At 45.1% G+C, this 16,995-nt stretch overlaps 1 protein-coding gene across 1 annotated transcript; it reads right to left on the reverse strand.

Moving 5' to 3' along the window:
• Positions 1-1,266: 1,266 nt before the first annotated feature.
• LOC136549530 (uncharacterized) lies at positions 1,267-14,807 on the reverse strand. Its single transcript, XM_066540835.1, is given in 11 exon segments — positions 1,267-1,491; positions 1,776-1,856; positions 1,939-2,007; positions 2,424-2,591; positions 8,386-8,539; positions 9,520-9,597; positions 9,774-9,790; positions 9,792-9,818; positions 9,964-10,031; positions 13,489-13,583; positions 14,590-14,807. Coding segments are annotated over 11 exon segments (912 nt in total). The 5' UTR covers positions 14,742-14,807; the 3' UTR covers positions 1,267-1,488.
• Positions 14,808-16,995: the final 2,188 nt, after the last annotated feature.

Here is a 16,995-nt window from a genome sequence, read left to right on the forward strand (position 1 = left end):
TGATCTTCATTGTTATTCATTCTTGTGATTGATTGGCTCCTTCCTCGACACGGCGGTATAACCTTCTTGCTCACTCTTTTTATATTACCGTAAACTAGTTGTCAAGCTCTTTAGTGTAGCTAGTTGTGAGAGCTTATTAGTTTGGTTAGTGTGGCTCTTTAGTTAGCTTTTGAGAGCACACTTAGTGTAGTGTCATAGCTATTGTGTGGATAGAAACTATATAAACTAGAATTGTGGTAGATGGCTTGCTATTTTAGTAAGCTAGCGCAACACTTGTTTCGCCTCATAATTGTCTAACCGATTTGTTAAGTGTTTTTGTAGAAATTTTTAATAGGCTATTAACCCTCCTCTAGCCATTAGGATCTTTCATTTGCAATGGAAGGAAAAATATACCAAGGTGTATTTTAATTTGATACAAGTTTCACTCGCACAAAAAAATGATACAAGTTTAATAGGACATTGTTATTTATTGTCAGCATTAACTTATATTATGGATGTCACGGTCATCATAAAATAAATTTTAAAAGGATAAAACATAAGTAGATATGTACCATTCACGTAATCGTTTTGCATGAATGTTTAATAGTTGTTTTCTTCCGTTGCAATGCATGGACATATTTACTAATATATAACAAAATATTATCAATACTTATGATTCAAATAGGTGCCTATAAAAATATATTTTATGATTAATAATTTAATAATATGTATTTGAAATTATAGATATTAGCATATTTTTATAAAAATTCAGTCCAACTAAAGACGATTTTTTTTCAAGGCAACTAAATATGATTTGAATTAACACAATTTTATTTTTTTCTAGGACAGAGTATATGTTGTACAACAGTCCTAGAAAACGTCTTACGTTTTGGGCGCAATGTCTAATGTAAATTCATCTTTTGGAGAGGGATATTTTTGGTCCTGTATGCAACAATCATAAATCTGCAAGTAGTAGGTACAGAACAGAATATAGTGTCTTCCTCTTTAAATTCTAGACCTCACACTTCTTCTCGCAACATCCTCCTGAATCCTGATGCACATCTCCCATAATGCCCTTCTTAGCGCTAATTTCTACTCTTTAAATTCTAATTCACCTCTGTTACTTGTGCTTGAGACAAATCTTCGGGGTTATTTTGGTCATATTATTTTTCTCCAAAAAAGATACGATTGCCAGAAGCGTGATTGGTTAAATCTTATATTTATTACTATCAAATGGGCTATAATGACGAGCCAACAGCTAAGTATAATAGTTCTAAAATGAAGCCATGGAATTACAAAAACTTTGAATTATTGATGAAGCATAGTTACAATAAACTGAGTTATTTCATGAATACATGCCACAAAAATTATGAATTATCGTTACTATATAGTGTGGCAGTAATTTGAATAACATCGAATAATATGCTTGATATTTATGTAGATTATTCGCTACTCTGTGGGCAAGCGATGACATCAGGAGGTGTCTGGCCGGTCTGGTAAGCATCCTGGTCACTGGGAAGCATCACAAAGAAGAAGAGTCAGATGCAGGGTGAAGAAGCAGGGCATCTCTTTGTGAATGCATAATTCTGACGTAAGCTATGAAGCAGAATATGTGCTGATTGTGATCATAACATTCAGGCAGCAAGAATGGCAATATTGCCTATGTATGGTAACAAGGTCGATGGATTAGGAAAAGCAACATGAAATTTGATCATGGTGATAAATAAACAGCTTTATTAGGCTCATCCTACTCTGCTTCTAGAAAAAGAAAGGCCAAGAGAAGAGAAATTGTCAACCAGACGTGAGACGCAAGCTTTGAAATAGGGTATGGCATCTGGTTCTGTGCGGGAAAGAGCACCCAAAGGAGTAACGGTGATCTGGAATAAACAAGATATATGTATTAGAAGATATATGTTCTACAAGAAAATGGAAGTCGTATGGTAGCTAGGTCATTCTTACATATCCATCAACTAGGGAATTGTGGTCCATTTCCTCTCCTTCCACTCCATCGGAACTTCTCCCTACAATCTGTATGGAATTCCAGCAACAAAAACTATTACCATGCATTAACTCATCCATTTTAATTCGTAACATGAGATGTTTTAGCAAGCTGGCATAAAAGAGGAACAACAAAATGTCCAGAGATCCACCATGACATAGACAAACAGCTATCACTTATGTATATAGGTAGTGCTCATTTATAAAAGTGTGTAATATCAATATCAATAATGCAAAACCCATCTAAAGTTAATAGCTTAAAATCAAGCTACATCAGACCATTATGTTGAACATCAGAAAAGTGAATAGAATGATCAATTCAATTCTAATGTTCTGGGGCACAATGGTTTTTTATCTTAACAAACTATTTTTCTTAAAGGCTATCTATCAGATGTAGTTCAAATGTGATTGGCAGATTAGCATGAAGTTTGGAAATGCTAACTTACCACTCTCTTAAACAGTAGGTCATCTGCTGAAGTAACTAGTTCGCTGTCCTTATCACCATCAACATCCATGTTTGCTGTCTGGTAACTTTCTACTGCAGGCTTCTTGTAAACCGTTTGCTCCCAACTAATTCTGGCCATGTATGTTCCTTGTTTTGTAATTTTGTAGCCCTATTGACGACAAAATAAAAAACATATTTAGATATTCAATCTGTACATAAACAAAAAAAATGGGCATAAGTATTTTAAAGATTTTCTAGAGGCAAAATGCATTAACATTGAACAATAAGTGGAACCCAGCAGTGTGAGAGAGATAAACTCTGAATAGTATATGTTGATAGATCACAGATTACAAGGGATTACAATATATAGGCAGGAGAACTCAAGGGTTCAAGGTGTGAACACAACCTAGGGAACCTAATTAACTCATACTAAATAGCACAAGTGCCTAGCCTGGCGCATGGCTGTATCCAGAGTCCAAGGCGCAGGCACAATAGTCTAGGAGGCAAACATAACTTGCTAACATCCCCCCGCAGTCTGGGCATCGGTGCAGCGGACGTTCAGACTGGTTCTAAACTCTGTGAAGAGCGAAGATGGCAATCCTTTGGTGAAGATGTCGGCATACTGAGAGGTGGTTGGAACATGAAGAACTCGAACAGCACCAAGAGCAACATGTTCCCGAACAAAATGGAGATCAATCTCGATGTGTTTAGTCCGCTGATGCTGGACTGGGTTGGCGGACATGTAGACGGCGCTGATGTTGTCACAGTAGACCAATGTAGCACGCTGCAAGGGGGACTGTAATTCGCTGAGAAGTTGGCGCAGCCAGGAAGCTTCTGCAACAGTGTTGGCAACGGCGCGATATTCAGCTTCGGCACTGGATCGGGACACGGTGTTTTGGCGTTTGGAGGACCAGGAAATGAGGTTATCACCAAGGAAGACCGCATATCCAGAAGTGGACTTGCGAGTATCCGGGCAGCCGGCCCAGTCAGCATCAGAGTAGGCGACCAGCTCATGTTGGGATGAGGGGCGGAGCACCAACCCCAAATGTAGAGTCCCGCGAACATACCGAAGGATCCGCTTGAGGGCAGCCAAGTGAGGTTCCCGTGGATCATGCATGTGGAGACACACTTGCTGAACAGCATAAGCAATGTCCGGACGAGTGAAAGTGAGGTACTGAAGAGCACCAGCTAGGCTGCGAAAATCAGAGGGATCCTGAACTGGGTCACCACTTACTGCAGATAGCTTTGGATTGGTGTCAACTGGAGTAGAGCAGGGTTTGCATTCAGTCATACCAGCCCGGTCAAGAATCTCCATCATGTATTGTTGCTGAGACAAAAGCAGACATCCATCCCGGTGCTGAACTTGCATTCCAAGAAAATGGTGTAACTTGCCAAGGTCCTTCATGTTGAACTCACGCTGTAGGGCAGATATGATGCGACGGAGGACAGCTGTGGAGGAGGCAGTGAGGATGATGTCATCTACGTACAGCAGCAAGTATGCTGTGTCGGCACCATGATGGTAGATAAATAGGGAGGTGTCTGTCTTGGCATTCACAAATCCAAGTGAGAGAATAAATGTAGCAAAGCGACTGTACCATGCCCGAGGAGCTTGCTTGAGACCATAGAGAGACTTGTTGAGTCGACAGACATATCCGGGATGAGTGGGCATCCTCAAAACCAGCAGGCTGTGCAGAAAAAACAGTTTCAGACAGGGTCCCGTGTAGAAAGGCATTCTTTACATCGAGCTGGTGAACTGGCCATTCGCGGGAGAGGGCGAGGGAGAGCACTGTCCGAACTGTGGCGGGCTTGACAACAGGACTGAATGTCTCGTCAAAGTCGATCCCCGGGCGCTGAGTAAAGCCTCGAAGGACCCAACGAGCCTTGTAGCGCTCTAGGGACCCGTCAGCCCTGAATTTGTGCTTGAAAATCCATTTACCAGTGACAATGTTGCCTTGAGACGGTCGAGGAACAAGCTCCCATGTGTTGTTCTGAAGGAGAGCAGAGAACTCTTCTTCCATGGCAGCCCTCCAATTGGGATCAGTAAGGGCACTACGGAAGCTGCGGGGCACCGGTGACAGTGTTGTGCTGTTGTAGACACTAGGAAACTGGTGACCAGCTTTGGCGCGTGTTGTCATGCTGTGATTGTTGACGGTGGGCTGCACAGACACGGCGCCCTTGGGCAGAGCCGGCGGGCTGGAGGCAGCCGGTTGCGGAGGAGGAGCGACTGCCTGGCGCCGTGAATACACCAGCAGTGGTCGAGGCCTGACGGGGGCTGCTGCAGGAACGGAGGGACCTGGGGCGCCGGGGGCTGCAGCAGCGCCTGGAGCTGCAGCAGCAGCAGGCGTAGATGGAGCGGCCTGCCGGGCTGCAGCAGCGCCTGGAGCTGCAGCAGCAGCAGGTGTAGAGGGAGTGGCCTGCCGGGCGCCTGATATTGGTGAAAGAACCTTGCCCGGCACCGGAGTGGCAGCTGCTGTCTCGACGGCTGCACCGTCACTGAATGCCACACGAGGACAGTCCGTGCAGGGTGCTGATGGCGTGCCGACAGGGGGTGCTGCACGTGGCCGTGCAGGAACACCAACGGAGGTACCTGTAGAAAATAAAGGTAGTGGTGCACTGGGCATGGGATCAGCATCATCAGTTAGAAAATCGAAGTCCGCTGGATTGGGAGGAGTGGGCTGCTGGGAAAGGGGGAACGAGTTCTCATCAAACACGACATGTCGAGAGATGAGAACACGATTGGTTTGAAGGTCGAGGCAGCGGTATCCTTTATGGTTGGAGGAATAGCCAAGAAAGATGCACAAGGAGGATCGAGGTGCAAGTTTGTGGGTGGCTGTGGCGGAAAGGTTAGGATAGCAAGCGCAGCCAAAGACGCGAAGATGGTCGTATTGGGGCTGAACACCAAACAGGACAGAGTGAGGTGTGGAGGAGTGAAGGGTTTTGGTGGGTAGGATGTTGAGAACATGTGTGGCGACGTGTAATGCTTCAACCCAGTATGAAGGGGGCATGCAAGCTTGAATAAGAAGGGAGCGAACCGCATTATTGATGGTGCGGATCATGCGCTCAGCCCGCCCATTCTGAGATGAAGTATATGGACAGGACATGCGAAGGTGGATGCCGTTGGTGAGGAAGAAGGAGCGGGAGATAGAGTTATCGAACTCCCGGCCATTGTCACACTGGATAGCTTTTACAGCAGTGCCATACTGAGTGCGAACATAGGCGAGAAAGTTAGTTAGAGTGGTAAACGTGTCAGATTTGAGACGAAGAGGAAACGCCCAAACATAGTGGGAATAATCATCGAGTATAATTAAGTAGTATTTGAAGCCAGAAATACTAACAACTGGGGAAGTCCATAAATCACAGTGAATGAGCTCAAATAAATTAGAGGCCCGAGAAGATGATGTTTGAAACGGAAGGCGTGTATGACGCCCTAACTGACACTGCATGACAAATAGAACCAAGTTCTTTAGTACAGCCAGGAATAACAGAGGTGACTTTGGACAACGTGTCACGACCAGGATGGCCAAGCCGACGATGCCAAAGTGCAGGTGAGGAATCAGCAGCAAGGGCGGTGGCGCCGGGGAGATGTAATGGGTAGAGGGGCCCGGAGCTATTGCACCTGATGATCACCTTGTGAGACTCCAGATCCTTCACAGAACAACCAGCAGGGTCAAATTCAACAGCACAATTATTGTCAGTGGTGAACTGACGTACTGAAATGAGGTTTTTAATGAGGCGTGGTGAAACAAGAACATTATTGAGGGACAGAGAATCGGTGAGAGTGGTGGTGCCAGTGGCGGTGACAGGAAGTAAGGAGCCATCACCGACAATGATAGAAGAAGGAGAAGGATACTGTGAAGAGTTAGGGTGTGAAAGAGTGCGAGAATCAGAAGTCATGTGGGAGGTGGCACCTGAGTCGAAGTACCAGTCGTTGTTCGGCGGCTGCTGTAGTGTCATGGTGCTGAAGGTGGAAGCAAGGGATTGCTGATCGAAGGCCGCCGGAAGACCGGTTGGAGAGGTGTAGAAGCCGGGAGGAGCCGAGGTGCCGAAGAAAGGCACAGGAGCACCCTGCTGACCGTAGAAGGCAGCAGGAGAGGCCTGCTGCAGGTACTGCTGCTGAAACGGTGCTGGAGGGTGCTGCTGCGAAGCCAGGAAGGCTCCCTGTTGTGCCAGCAACGCCTGCTGGTGTGGTGGCTGGGTGGGTGCACCGCGAAGCAGAGGACGCGGCCCGGGGACAATGAGCCACGGGTTGTAGTGGGTGGGCCAAGACCCACTCGCCCCCTTGGTTGGATGGAGCAGACGTGCCTGAGCCGCCGCCTTTGCCGCCCCTGTGTCCACCGTTGCCGCCTCGGCCCCGAGCGCCGCGACGATTGTTTTTGCCACCAAAGCCGCCCCCTTTGCCACCCCCAGGCTCGGTGTTGGGATGCCCAGAAAACTGCTGGGAGGCGGGACGAGGGGACGAGGAGCCGCTGCCTGTGCTGGCGACGAGAGCCGTGGGAGGAGACGGAGTCGGGGCCCCCATGGTAAGCTCCTCGAGAGTGAGCTCGTCGCAAGCCTCCAAGAAGGAAGGGAAGGGACGGCTGCGTCGAAGATGGCGGCCAACGGAGACAAACCGCTCGTTCAAACCTCGGATGAGATTGAGGACGAGGGAGCGGTCGCTGACGGGTTCACCCAGATCAGCGAGGTTGTCGGCGGTGGTCTTGAGAAGCTTGCAGTAGTCGGTGACAGATAGGTCCCCTTGGACAAGCGTGCGAAGTTTGGCGTCAAGAATGAGAGCGCGCGCCTCCCGGTTGCCGAGAAATTGGCTCTCAATGGCAAGCCAGGTGGTACGGGCAGTGTCGCCTTGGTCGCCGCGATGCCGGACAATGTCGTGGAGATTGTCGGAGAGGGTGCCGTAGAGCCAGGAGCGGACGACGCAGTCCATGCGTTCCCAGTCTGGCGAGTTCAGGGGACGATCGTCCTGAAGAACATGGCCCTGAAGGGAGTACTTGCCCAGGGCGAGCAGGAATTGCTCGCGCCACCGAGCGAAGCTGCCGGAGGTGACGTCGAGAACGACGCGGACAAGATGACGGATGTTCTGGACGGCCACAGCTTGGGCGTGCAGGTGAAGAACAGCAGTAGCCTCCTGAAGAGCTATGGCGGCCTGAACTGAGGTACGAGGGCCATCGAAGAGGGAGGACGCGTCCTCGTCGCGGTCCTCTGGCGGATCTTCAAGGTGAGGGTCGGCAGCGGCCCGCTCCTGGGCCGCGCGCTCCAGGGCGGCGCGGACGCGCGCAGCCGCAACGTCGCGCTCGTGTGCCGCGGCGGCGGCCTCGGCTTCGGCCTCTTCGGCGCGAGCGAGAGCGGCGCGACGGGCGGCAGCCTGGGCGGCGCGGGCGTCCTCCTGGCGCTTGCGCTCGGCCTCGTTGTGGGCGGCGCGGGCGTCCTCCTGGCGCTTGCGCTCGGCCTCGTTGTCAGCAGCAGAGGGGTGAAGGGAGCCGGCCATGGCGGAGAAGGGAGGGGCGGCGCAAGGGGCAGCACGCCGGAGGCGGCGGCGCTAGAAGCAGCACGCCAGAGAAGCGGAAGGGAAAACGGGTGTTACCCGGACTCGTGATACCATGTGAGAGAGATAAACTCTGAATAGTATATGTTGATAGATCACAGATTACAAGGGATTACAATATATAGGCAGGAGAACTCAAGGGTTCAAGGTGTGAACACAACCTAGGGAACCTAATTAACTCATACTAAATAGCACAAGTGCCTAGCCTGGCGCATGGCTGTATCCAGAGTCCAAGGCGCAGGCACAATAGTCTAGGAGGCAAACATAACTTGCTAACAAGCAGAAATATCAAAATCTTGGACTTTGACATGTCCTGGACCATGCTCCAGAGTTCCTCAATGTATTTAGATTTGCTTCCACTATACAAGTTTTAAAATTGTAAATTTGTAATCCAAAAGTATTCAGATCACTGTTGGAGATTTACCTTGTGGTGTGCAGCATCTGTTGGTACATCTACATTCAAGAATGATCCTTGAGGATAAGTCCCATTCTTGATCTCAGTCACGATAGCATTTATCAGAGGCATGCAAACCTCTGCAGACACCTTGAGGTCACTAACACTGCTCCGACCCGCAACCCTGTACAATTGGGAGACCAAATAGAGTTCACTTTTTGACTGGCTGCATAGATTCAGCAAAAGGAAGGACATGGCTGAGTGTTGGTGTATCCAAATATTGAGCATATGTCTACATCAAAATTGACTTTTAGGGTTTTCTTAAATGAACACTAGTAGGGTTATATGAAATCTGCGGTTCTGATATCTCCTGAAATTGCAAAAAGCCTGAGGTATTCGTATAATCATAACATGGGATTATTAAAGTTGACATGAAACTGGAATTAGTTCAATTTCCTGGGTAGAAGAAACATAGTTATTCCACATACGCACACACACAAAAGTTAACAGTCATTGGTCAATCCATTTTCTAGATCAACCATTGGCCAAACAATTGGCTTCCCAAAAGGAAAAAAGATAATTAGGCAGCTGGTATCACCAAATATCAAAAGTTACAGTCATTGGTCAATCCATTTTCTAGATCAACCATTGGCCAAACAACTGGCTTCCTGAAAGGAAAAAAAGATAATTAAGCAGCTGGATCACCAGATATCAGTCAACTACTTCTATAAGAGAAGTAGTTCTATGTTTTATATTTTAGATTATATTGTATCACAGCATTTGCCAAACACTTCAAAGGATTCAACAGAAATTGAAAGCACACTACAGAGTATGTAACTATTGTTAACGATCTTTTTATGGTCCATTTAGCTTAAGAGGACTTTAGTCCCAACATGATATACAACAGTAAATAGCATATACTCAACGATGAATGTAACAATCATTGAAGCCAGTATTCTTATGGTTTAATCAGCATTAAAACTGAAGAGCCTATCTTCATATAGACCATTCTTCATTCACATGAGATGCACAGATCTATAATAAAGAATAACATTTTATATAAACATATAGATATTTTTGTCACCAAATAACAAGCAGCTGCTGAGTGTGAAGAAAGTGGTTTTAACACTCCAGATGAAAACAATGAAGAAAAACATTGCATACCAATCATATGACATAGCTATCGCAGGAATCCCATATAAGAATGCCTCCCTAGCACCAGCAACTGTTCCAGAATAAATGCTGCAGATTAAAAGCACAAAAATACTCATGAGCCATTGCTATATACATATATTTCTTTCTGAACCTAAAACCAAAAGTGTATAATTAGTTGTTACAATTTCAAACATATAAATTAGAGGACTTCTTAACTCTAGCAATATGTTTAAGATCATGTCTGTACCGACAGAGATACTTACACATGGTACCCACAATTGGTTTCCAATGTTGATTCCACTAAGTACCTGCATTAAGGATCATACAGAACAGAATGGGTCTCAAGTATTAGTCATGACAGACTAGAGTTAAACAAAGAAACTATTAGTAAACAGAGTTTGGATAAAAGTACAGAATGAATTTCTTGTGCTATGAAGAAACTTCAAAACTCACCAGATCAGGAACCAAACCATCAAAGAGCTTTCCAGAGATGCCTAAAGAAGTGCAGTCAGCAGGAGTTCCTAGCATTGTTAGGAGATACCATCAGCATCCAACAAGCAACAACAACAACAACAACAACAACAACAACAACAAAGCCTTTAAGTCCCAAACAAGTTGGGGTAGGCTAGAGTTGAAACCCAACAGAAGCAATCAAGGTTCAGGCACGTGAATAGCTGTCTTCCAAGCACTCCTATCTAAGGCTAAGTCTTTGGGTATATTCCATCCTTTCAAGTCTCCTTTTATTGCCTCTACCCAAGTCAACTTCGGTCTTCCTCTGCCTCTCTTCACGTTACTATCCTGACTTAGGATTCCACTACGCACCGGTGCATCTGGAGGTCTCCGTTGCACATGTCCAAACCATCTCAACCGGTGTTGGACAAGCTTTTCTTCAATTGGCGCTACCCCTAATCTCTCACGTATATCATCGTTCCGAACTCGATCCCTTCTTGTATGACCGCAAATCCAACGCAACATACGCATTTCCGCGACACTTAGCTGTTGAATATGTCGTCTTTTCGTAGGCCAACATTCTGCACCATACAACATAGCAGGTCTAATCGCCGTCCTATAAAACTTGCCTTTTAGCTTCTGTGGTACCCTTTTGTCACATAGGACACCAGACGCTTGCCGCCACTTCATCCACCCTGCTTTGATTCTATGGCTAACATCTTCATCAATATCCCCGTCCCTCTGTAGCATTGATCCTAAATATCGAAAGGTATCCTTCCTAGGCACTACTTGACCTTCCAAACTAACATCTTCCTCCTCCCGAGTAGTAGTGCCGAAGTCACATCTCATATACTCAGTTTTAGTTCTACTAAGTCTAAAACCTTTGGACTCCAAAGTCTCCCGCCATAACTCCAGTTTCTGATTCACTCCTGTCCGGCTTTCATCAACTAGCACTACATCGTCCGCGAAAAGCATACACCAAGGGATGTCCCCTTGTATGTCCCTTGTGACCTCATCCATCACTAAAGCAAACAAATAAGGGCTCAAAGCTGACCCTTGATGTAGTCCTATCCTAATCGGGAAGTCATCCGTGTCTCCATCACTTGTTCGAACTCTAGTCACAACATTGCTGTACATGTCCTTAATGAGCCCGACGTACTTCGTTGGGACTTTATGTTTGTCCAACGCCCACCACATAACATTCCTTGGTATTTTATCATAAGCCTTCTCCAAGTCAATAAAAACCATGTGTAGGTCCTTCTTCTTCTCCCTATACCGCTCCATAACTTGTCTTATTAAGAAAATGGCTTCCATGGTTGACCTTCCGGGCATGAAACCAAATTGGTTCATAGAGACCCGCGTTATTGCTCTCAAGCGATGCTCGATAACTCTCTCCCATAGCTTCATAGTATGGCTCATCAACTTAATTCCTCGGTAATTTGTACAACTTTGAATATCCCCTTTATTCTTGTAGATCGGTACCAATATACTTCTCCTCCACTCATCAGGCATCTTGTTCGATCGAAAAATATGGTTGAACAGCTTGGTTAACCATACTACAGCTATGTCCCCGAGGCATCTCCACACCTCGATTGGGATACCATCCGGTCCCATCGCCTTACCTCCTTTCATCCTTTTCAACGCCTCTCTGACCTCAGATTCTTGGATTCTCCGCACAAAGCGCCTATTGGTGTCATCAAAAGAGTCATCCAACTGAAAGGTTGTGTCCATATTCTCACCATTGAACAATTTGTCAAAATACTCTTGCCATCGATGTCGGATCTCATCCTCCTTTACCAAGAGATGCTCCCTTTCATCCTTAATGCACTTAACTTGGTTGAAGTCCCGTGTCTTTCTCTCACGAACCCTAGCCATCCTATAAATGTCCTTCTCTCCTTCCTTCGTACTCAAATGTTGGTAAAGATCCTCGTACGCTCTACCCTTTGCCACACTTACAGCTCGCTTTGCAGTCTTCTTTGCCACCTTATACTTCTCTATGTTGTCCACACTCCTGTCATGGTACAAGCGTCTATAGCATTCTTTCTTCTCCTTAATAGCCCTTTGGACTTCCTCGTTCCACCACCAAGTATCTTTAGCCTCACGTCCCCTTCCTTTGGTTACTCCACACACCTCTGAGGCTACCTTCCGAATGTTGGTTGCCATCTTGTCCCACATATTGTTTATGTCGTCTTCTTCCTTCCAAGAGCCCCCTTTGATAACCCTTTCCCTAAATACCTCTGACGTCTCCCCTTTCAGTTTCCACCACTTTGTTCTTTCAATCTTAGCTTGTTTATCCCTACGGGCACGCATCTGAAAACGAAAATCTGCCACCAAAAGCTTATGTTGAGAAACAACACACTCCCCTGGTATCACCTTGCAATCCAAGCATGCTCGTTTGTCCTTTCTTCTTGCGAGGACAAAGTCAATCTGACTACAGTGTTGTCCGCTACTGAAGGTCACTAGATGAGATTCTCTCTTTCTAAAGAAAGTGTTGGCTATCATCAGGTCAAAAGCTACCGCGAAGTCTAGAGCTTCCTCCCCCTCCTGATTCCTACTACCATACCCAAAACCTCCATGAACTGCCTCGAAACCTGCGCTTGTAGTACCTACATGCCCATTAAGATCTCCTCCTATAAAAAGCTTCTCACTACTAGGTATAGCTCTAACCAGGCCATCTAAGTCTTCCCAGAACTGTCTCTTAGCACTCTCGTCGAGGCCTACTTGGGGGGCATACGCACTAATTACGTTCAAGACCATATCACCAACGACAAGCTTGACTAAGATAATCCTATCTCCTTGCCTTCTCACTCCCACCACACCATTCTTGAGGCTCTTATCAATCAAAACTCCTACTCCATTTCTATTCGCGACTGTCCCTGTATACCAAAGCTTGAAACCTGTATTGTCCACCTCCTTCGCCTTCTGACCCTTCCATTTAGTCTCTTGAACGCATAATATATTTACACGCCTCCTAGTCGCGGTATCAACTAATTCTCTTAACTTACCTGTAAGTGACCCTACATTCCAACTACCTAAACGGATCCTAGTTGGTTCGACTAGCTTCCTTACCCTTCGCACCCGTCGACTCTGATGCGAAGACCCTTGCTCATTTTTCACTACACCCGGGCGCCGATGTAGCGCGCCACTAAGGAAGCGACGACCCGATCCTTGGTTACTTGACACCATGCCCAGATCACGACACGGCGCGTCACGGGGGTGACGACCCGGCCCTTGCCCATTTAACACCATACCCGGGTTCCGATATGGCGCGTCGCTAAGAGGGTTACGCCCCAACGATTTTCTTTCGGGTTTCATCTCCATTTAAGTGGCTAAGTTTTTACATTGGCTCGCCACGCCTAACACAACCCTCCTCCTTTACCAGGGCTTGGGACCTGCTATGCTGGGACACCAAAGGCGCCCCACCATAGGCGGAGTCTTTGAAATTAATATCAGCATCCAACAAGCAATGTCTTTGAAATTAATATAATTCCAAATGTCTTATATGGGAAAGCTCATATGCAAACAAACCTGAAACTCCAAATGCTGTAGCACCCGTTATATCAACACGTTTACAGCGGAGTGCAGTGCGCCATGAGATGGAGTGGCTCACACCCGATTTGTCTCTGCATTTTGATGAAAAGTAGACAAAAATAAAAGAGTTAGGAAGAGGATTGGTGCCATAGGATGAGCATGACCCTTGGCCAACTACAATTAATTAAAGACCAAAGACGGTCTTTCCTTTTTGACATGAATAAATAACAGCACTCATTTTTTTTTTTCAGATTCCTTCTAAGCAACCATGTTTATAATAAGTTTAAATGACAAATCCATTTCTGTGAAGAAAAAAATTAACTAAATTAATCGTAATTGCATCTCTTTTCTTCCCTTCGATTTAGGCACACCCATATCATTGCTTTTGCATCACAGTAGTCCCACAAAGACACTTTTCGTTGAAAACAAATCGGCAACTTGGATGGTGCATTTGCAGCAAATGGTGAAAAATATTCCACGACAAGGACCGATTCCATGTTGTGCCAACAGCATCTGGCAAAGCTGATGCTCCCAAACACAACGCTCAACGCATAAGTAGTTATTTGTTTCTTCCAAACTGTTTTTTAGATTAATCATATATACGCAGGAATGTTCACTGTTTCATTTTTTTATTAAAAGAAAAACTATAGCCATACCGAAAACACCTCTAAACATTGCAGCAAAACAGGATTAATTGATAAGTTTTGCTTCTCAAGGCCAACCTTGTATTTTCTGTTCCTTAATATGTTTACAGCAAAATTGCCCCCCACAATTTCATACCAATGATCAACAGGGAGAACATCAGACACATTCGGAAATTAACGAAAACAATTATTTTATTTTATTTAGAGAATAGGTGACACTTATTCTCCAAATAGAAATTTGTTATCCCAAATTCCTCTGCTTCGTCTTCTGGGGAGAATGCCCTCACAATTCTAGTTCCCTAGCCTACTACATCCTCTCGAGGCAAATCCCGTGATCCTACCACAGAATCTACGCAAGGCACAGACCAAACGACCAAGCAAGCAGGAAATCGCAAGGCAGCGAGTAGCAGATGGGGAGGGATCGCGAGACGAGGGAGGGAGGGAGGACATTTACGTGTCGGGCGCGCAGACGAGTACGCGGTATCGCCCCGCGGCGACGAGCTGGTCGACGAGGAAGCGGAGCCCCGGCGCGTCGATTCCGTCGTCGTTCGTCACCAGCAGCACCGGCGCCGCCGCGGTAGCAGCGGCAGCAGCGGTGGAGTCCATGCGAGCCGAGACTGCGCTGCGAGCGCGGCACGGGGATGGGGAAGCTTCCGTTTCCGAAAAAGTCTACTTAACCCCCAGGTTTAGTACCGGTCTACTTTACTCCAACTATAATATAGTCTGTTTTACCTCATTAATTTTCTAAAACTATCTATTTTACTCTTTAAGTGGTTTTTTTTTTTACAGCGGTTTTGCTACAGTGAATATATAATACGATATGCTTTAGTACAATTTTTTTAGCTTTAGATTAATTAAAAAATCTAATTTTATCTGTAATTAATTAGAATAATGCATAGCTGCAGCTTCTATGGTCCAATTATGGTGAAATTTTTATGGTACGCTAATTATTGTATACTTAAACTATAGTAAAAATTCCGTACTCATTGGACTATATATAACTTAGTTATAGAGAAATTCTAATTAATTATAGATAAAATTAGATTTTTCAATTAATCTAAAGCTACAAAAAAAAATTGTACTAAAGCATATCGTATTATATATTCACTGTGTAGATCTACTCATGTGGAGTCTAATAAAATTAGATTTTTTTATTTTATGATTTTTCTATGATTTACTATGATTTTTTAAAAATTTACCGAAAATAAATAAAAAAAGAAAATAGACGGTTTTAGAAAGTTCAGGGGTAAAATAGACGGTTTTATAGTTGGAGGTGGAATAGACCAAGTATGAAAGATAGGGGTTAAGTAGATTTTTTTTCCTTCCGTTTCCGTTGGCGGCCACGACTCGCGTTCCCGAGCGTGCCTGGTGCGCCTGTGCCGTACTGCCGTCTGGGATTTTTTTGGTTGGGAGTTTTTGGGAGTGTGCTGGCACGACGCCTGCTGCGCTCCGGCCTCCGGAGATAAGCACATTAATTATATAAAAAATATTTTTAATACGTTATAAGTATTATTAAATTAATAATAAAATAATTTTCAAAAAAATAATAGTGAATTATATTTTCATAATATAGGATACAACTGTTGATAATAATTTGTGCAAGTAATTAAAGTTTTAAAAAGTTTGTCTCCTCGAAAAACGAGAGTAGCTTTTAAAAAATTGATTAAAACCTACTCTCTTCTAATCAAAATATTTTGGGGGGAAGAGAGTAGCTTTTAATTAATTTTTAAATTTTTTTATTATCAATAAACCTTTAGGGGCCTTTTAGATTTTTTTATTTTAGAAGAATTGAAATCTACATAATAGATTAGTGTGGGAGTATGGCCTCCGGTATTCTCAAGACAAGACATGGGCCGCACCATCAAAGGTGACCTAGTCCATAAGATCAAGGCGTGCACGGCGCTGCTCGACGTGCACCGTAAGACATTGTATAGTACCAAATATGTTACTTTTCTTGTAACCCTACCTCCTCTAGAGTATATAAGGAGAGGTAGGGGTCCCCTAGCGGACAAGATACATAGACGATCCATCTAGATCCACGATCCATACATCATGTATTCAATACAATACACCAAAGACACAGGACGTAGGGTATTACGTCGATCAGACGGCCCGAACCTGTCTAAATCGCTGTCTCTGTGCCTTGTGTCACCATCCGGTTCCTGATTACGCGCATCCCCACCGACAAATCTACCATCGCGGGATACCCCTCGGTGGACTGCCGACGATATTCTGTCGACAGTTGACGCGCCAGGTAGGGGTGTGCGCGCTGATCCATGGCGGGCCAGATGGGATCTCAAGATCGACGCCGCTCGTGGCAACCTGACTTCCTGCGACAGCGTCCTTCAGCAACCTGACGGGCTCGACATCACGACAACGACGACTTTCCAGCAGCCTACGACGGGACTTCTGAAAGCTCTAGTTTGGTTTTGGATAATTGATGAAACCCTAAGTGCTAACCTAGTTTATCAAGATGATTATGAGATAGGTAGCACTACTCCAAGTGATGAAGCAATGACAAAGATCATGACAATGGTGATGGCATGGTGATGGTCAAATGCTTAAACTTGGAAAAGAAGAAAGAGAAAAACAAAAGGCTCAAGGCAAAGGTATAAAATGTAGGAGCCATTTTGTTTTAGTGATCAAGACACTTAGTGAGTGTGATCACATTTAGGATAGATAGCCGTACTATTAAGAGGAGTGAAACTCGTATCGAAATGCGGTTATCAAAGTGCCACTAGATGCTCTAAATCATTGCATATGCATTTAGGATCTAGTGGAGTGCTAACACCCTTGAAAACATTTGTGAAAATATGCTAACACATGTGCACTAAGGTGATACACTTGGTGGTTGGCACAT

Source organism: Miscanthus floridulus, chromosome 4, assembly GCF_019320115.1.
Source record: "Miscanthus floridulus cultivar M001 chromosome 4, ASM1932011v1, whole genome shotgun sequence".
NCBI lineage: Eukaryota > Viridiplantae > Streptophyta > Magnoliopsida > Poales > Poaceae > Miscanthus > Miscanthus floridulus.